At 33.2% G+C, this 5590-nt stretch overlaps 1 protein-coding gene across 1 annotated transcript; it reads right to left on the bottom strand.

Moving 5' to 3' along the window:
* Positions 1-4306: 4306 nt before the first annotated feature.
* LOC111372304 lies at positions 4307-5317 on the bottom strand. Its single transcript, XM_022994574.1, has one exon. The coding sequence runs from the start codon at positions 5315-5317 to the stop codon at positions 4307-4309; it is 1011 nt and encodes a 336-aa protein (XP_022850342.1).
* Positions 5318-5590: the final 273 nt, after the last annotated feature.

Genomic DNA, 5590 nt, shown 5'->3' with positions numbered 1-5590 from the left:
CTTAGCATCATGAAGGAAAAATCCTTTGACCAATTTTTCAATATAAGATTTTTTTTCATTAAAAATAGTTTCCCATTAATTATTTCCATGCTAAAATCTTTCTAACACGTCCTAAATCTTTCATTTCAAACTTAGATTTCAACTTTTCTTTTTTACAATTATGGCTAGTTAGTACATATCATCAACTTATAAAAGAGATAAAAGAATTCAGATTCTCCATTATTCTTAAAATAAAAATAGGGATCATATTCAGTTTTCTTGAACTTCAGGCCCTTTATAAAAGAATCAAATCTCTTATATCATAGCTTGGGGCCTGTTTCAAGCAATATGATGATTTATTCAGAAGAAACACTTAGTCTTCTTTCTTCTTTACCTCAAATCCTTTTGATTGAGTCATACATATGGTTTCATCTAAAGAACCATACATGAAGGCAGTCTTCACATCAAGTGGTTCTAACTCTAAGTCAAATTGAATTACAAAGGCAAGCAATACTCTAATTGAGGTGTATTTCAGTATAGTCTATTCATTCTCTTCGAGTAAAACCTTTTGCTACAAGTCATGCCTTCTGTCTCTTATCATTTGATTTTAACTCATCCCTTTTGATCTTGTAACCCCATTTACGATCAATCAATTTGCAGTCTTTAGGTTTTTCAACATAATTCTAGATTTCATTTTTGTGTAAGGAGTTCATTTTATCTTTCATAGTTGCAATCCATTTAGAATTTTACTTACAAGAAATAGCTTCTTCATAAGAAAGTAGTTTTATGTCAGAGGGATCAGATTCAAATTAGGCAGATACATAATCTGCACATTGAAATTTGGAAAGAAGTCTTATTTGCCTTGTTTCTCTATCCCTGGTAAGCTAATAATCCTACAGATCATGTTCAAGATTCAAATCTTGATTATCATCTAGAGTTTCATCATCTAGAATGATCTATGGTTCTGTTTGAAATGACTCCACCACAAATTGAGCTTGCTCAATAATATTTTGCTTACTAGGGTTAATCTCTGTGATAATAAAATTATCATCTACTATATTTTCTCTAGTTATGTCACTAAGACATGAGAAATCATCTTAATTAAAATCACAGATCTACTTATTATCACTTTATAACTTCTAACTTCCTTAACCACAGTCTATAGCTTTTAACATCTTCTCCATATCTTAAGAAAATACAGTTCAGTGATCTAGGACCCAATTTAGAGTCACTTTGATGTGCATAAACTGCGCATCCAAAAGTTTTGAGATAGGAGTAATCAAGCATTGATCCTAATCAAACCTACTGAGGAACTTTATGATTTAGAGAACTGGGGGGACATCTATTTATCAAATAGCAAGCAGTCTTTATTGCTTCTCCCAGGAATATTTTGGGCAAGCCTAATTAATCAGCATGCATCTTGTCCTTTCAAGAATGGTTCTATTCAATTTCTCAGCAATTCCATCTTGTTAGGCAGTATAGGTCACAGTTTTGTATCCAAAATTCCTTGTTTATTGCAATATTTGTCAAATTAGTGTTGTAGAATTCAAGTCCATTTTCATTCCTAAAATCTTAATCTTCTTACCACTTTGATTTTTAATTAATGTATTTCACTCTTTAAAGATTGTAAAGGTGTCAGATTTAGATTTTAGTAAGAAAATTCAGGCCTTTCTTAAATAATCATATATAATAAGAAGATAATATCTATAACCAGATACTATAGGTATAGGGACAGGCTATGTATATATTCTAGCACATTTTGGGACTTGTGTATGCCAGCCTTAAAAGGCAATCTAACTTGTTTCCCCACTATACAATATTCCTAAAAAGTTAACTTTCGAACATTGTCTATTCCAAGTAGATCAGAGTTTTCTTAAAATATTTGAAAATAAATAAAAATAAAAAGATATTTCCAAGCTCTGATACCACTATAGGTCCAGAATTACTTTAATCTTTGTCACTCTTCATTTCAAAACTAAAGAACTCAAACAAAAATAACCAGAAAGTAAAAGAACACGAAGGATTTTTTTGCCAAAGGTCCCGGAGGTTCAGCAACCACTTCTAACGTTTAGTCCCCCATTAAGCATCCATTAGGATTAAGCTCAAATCCACTAGTACCAGCCAAAATTCAAAGTTTCAGTTACAAGAATTCGAAGTTCTCAAATCTCTCGCAATATACAATAACTTCTCATCCAGTGCAAACTCACACAAGAATTTCACCCATATCTTTCTCTTAAACAACACTCAGAATTTCATAGAGAATCATCAAGAACAAACAGAGAAGATGAAATGCACGAGAGAGAAAAACTACTTAGAATATCTCGGAATGAAACCCTAAAGTCATCGGCATCTATTCATATGAGACATAGCCAATTATATCATCTAATGATGCAAGATCTGACACATATCAACAATCCAGCAAAAGTGCCATTTCAACTAAAGGTGTATTGAACAAAGAAACGTATTTCCAAATTCTAGATCCTTCAGTTTGTTGAATCATCAATTTGGGCCACAGATTTGGGCCAAAAATCAACCACTGCTGGCACCATGTATTATGAACATTTAAACAACAATATATATCTATACCATTTTTATATATTTATTTCAATCTAAATATATCCATATTACAATGATTAATTTTATACTTCTCGAAGATATATTTAACGTAGGATTTTGTGAATCATCAACTATAAAATGATTGTTGCCTTCTTAGTGATAGGTTGTGCTTGATTTTAATTTTTTTTTTTTTTTTTTTAAATTATCCTTGCTCACTCTCTCTTGTCCCTTCCACACCGTTCATCGATATAAACTGGATGCCCCAGTTGTTGACATCAATGTTCTTTAAACAATGATTTTGTATATCTGTTTCTGAATGAATGTATATATGTATGCATATGAAAATTCAAAATTATGTGTACTCTTCAATTATTCGTGTGCCCATGTGTTGTAATACTGCTTACCATTCAACCTTTGGCGATAGTTTCCTTTATGTTCTTGAAAATAAATTTATAGATATGCTATCGTCAAATTCGTGTCCATGACTATCCCCTCAATGAAAAATTGACACATCAATCTAATTTTACATCTCATCAAGTTATTTTATTTTATCCCCAAACACTACCCTTATCTTATCAAAGTATTCTTATGTATTTGTTCTAATGATGTCGCTTCCATTATTTGTTTTGACTTTAGTTGAAGAAGTCGTTTTATGAATATTAAGGTTTTAGTTAAACATAAAGTCTAAATGTAATGTAAAATGTCCAAAAGCATTTAATGAATATAGATTATTAGTGGATGAATTTAGTTTTATAGATTTTATATGAATTTAATCTTGTCTAGTTTAGTAAATTTTCATAAGATTAAAATGTAATATATAATTAAAAAAAAAGGTGGATAGAAAAAAAAATATTGGATAAAAATAGCGACTTCCTTTGTTTTTAATGATTGAGAATAATAAAAACAAAATAAAGCTGACAGGATAGCCTACAAAATGAAACGATCTTTGGGACTGCAACAAAAGAAAAAACTAACAATGATTGGGCCATTCACTCTTGGAAGGAATGGGATCTTGTGTGGTTCAAGGTCGAATTCATGAATGATTCTGGGATTTGAATCTCCAAAAAATCATTTTTCGGTCAGAATAACTTGGTCTAGAAGATGGTTAGCTTAAATTTTTAAGATCACTATGTTCAATTATATACCTTCTTCCCTAGTTTGTCCCATAAAGCTATAGAGTAGTGATGTCCACTATGCTTACCAAACATGCCAATAGTACACAACAAAGAGAAAAGGCCAAAAAGGAAGCATCCTCCCTAATTTGGTACTACTATACCAGTAAAATGACATTCTGCTTACTAATAAACCATCCCAGAAAAAATTCGACTATCTTCTACTCTAATGACCATGGATGCTTTTGTTGAAACGTCGTTCTTCCAAATGAAAATCCGTTGCTTGGTGGGCAGTTATAAAGATGCTTAGCTCATAGAGTACCTACTTGAATAGTAAAGGGAGCCAAGAATATCAATACCTTCAGAAATTATTTTAATATATAATAAGCATTTCTAAACATCAATTATATGTAGTACATTAATATAAAAAGATTCTGCAATCTTGATGATTGAAATGCATACACAATGTACAGGTAGTTAAAAAAGTAGATAATGTCATCTGATGAAAGGAACGGAAAAATTTATGTGATGCAGGGTGGTATTAGAGGGTTATAAACATGTTTGGTATGTAGGATTAGATAGTACTTGACATGAACAAAGAGAAGCTAAAATCTTGTTTGTTGAACTCGTGGTAGCTATCCATAGGTGCCAAACAAGCTCTACAATCCTCGGTTGATCATATCTTTGAATCGCTGATCAGATTCTTGCCTTTGTAACCGTATACTCTCATTGAACTTATTGATGAAGGCCTCAGCTTGGTGGTTCAATTCATCCCCACTCATTGAAGGATCTCTCCTTAAGCCACCTCTTTTCCTTATTGAAATAGCATCGTTAAATGTCTCTGATTTCCTTAGCTCCTTCCATGATGCTGGAATTGATTGCAACAATTCCTCCAAGTCGTGGCTTTGCACTGCCACTGCCCTCATCGGTGGTGCAACGTTCCACGTCTCACTCTTTTTCAGTTGCTTCTTTGTAGCCTTCTCTTTTCCTTCACCCGTAATTGCCCTCCATGTTGCGTCCATAGTATCTTCTTCTTCATGATTATTTTCTAATCGTGCCTCTTTCTCTTCTCCCATGTCTCTTTCTGATGTTTCTACTAAAGCTTCATTAGAAAATGATCCTGATGGAAACTCCTCATCTCTTTTATCAACACAAATTTGATCTATAACATCTTGCCAAATTTGTGGACTACGATCATCTTGATATGTAGTCTTCTTTGCTTTTGTTCTTGGTTTTGACGCTTCTACTTCAGTCACATCTCGTGGCTGGTTTTGGTTCTTAATCTGAGGAGGTGGCGATGGTGGCTGCTGTGGAGCTAGTGGTGATACAAAGGGAGATTTATCGATATTCATATCCTCGTCAACATCAACAATACCATCATGATTATCAGTTTCGTGTCGTTGTAGACTGGAAGAAGCTGCTATCAACAAAACCATGAAGTTGATGATTATACATACGTAAAGAGGAGAAGACAAGAAGCATTTGCAAGACTTCCAAAGTCCCACTAGACTCGAGAGGACTATTTCGCACGAATAAGGTATCAAGAAGCCTTTTACCATTAGCAGAGTCGAAATAAGGCCGGCTAATATAAGCAGAAGCACCAAGGCCTTAATCGCAGTTCGAAATCTGCAATTGTTGTGTGGTAAATTGTCTACGAGCAGAAACGCCATGAAATTAAACCGAATTCGTGATCAAATAAGTAAAGACAGAATTAAAGCAGTTTGCAAGGAAAAGAAGGAAGTAGAAGGCACATTGACATGGTGCGATTAAAGAAACTTTCGTATTCTAAAAGGACTCCAAACAAAGAAAGTTCTTTACATATATAAACACTATATTCCTTTGCTAATATTCCATCTCTATTTAAATCCTAACCCCTTCTTATGCCCTGTGGTTTTTTAACGCTTTAACCAGAAACCTGCTCGACCATTTTTAAACCTGATTTA

This window comes from Olea europaea, chromosome 2, assembly GCF_002742605.1.
Source record: "Olea europaea var. sylvestris chromosome 2, O_europaea_v1, whole genome shotgun sequence".
Classification (NCBI taxonomy): domain Eukaryota; kingdom Viridiplantae; phylum Streptophyta; class Magnoliopsida; order Lamiales; family Oleaceae; genus Olea; species Olea europaea.
Note: the sequence above shows the minus strand (reverse complement) of the source record. Positions and strands in the feature narration are given on the sequence as shown.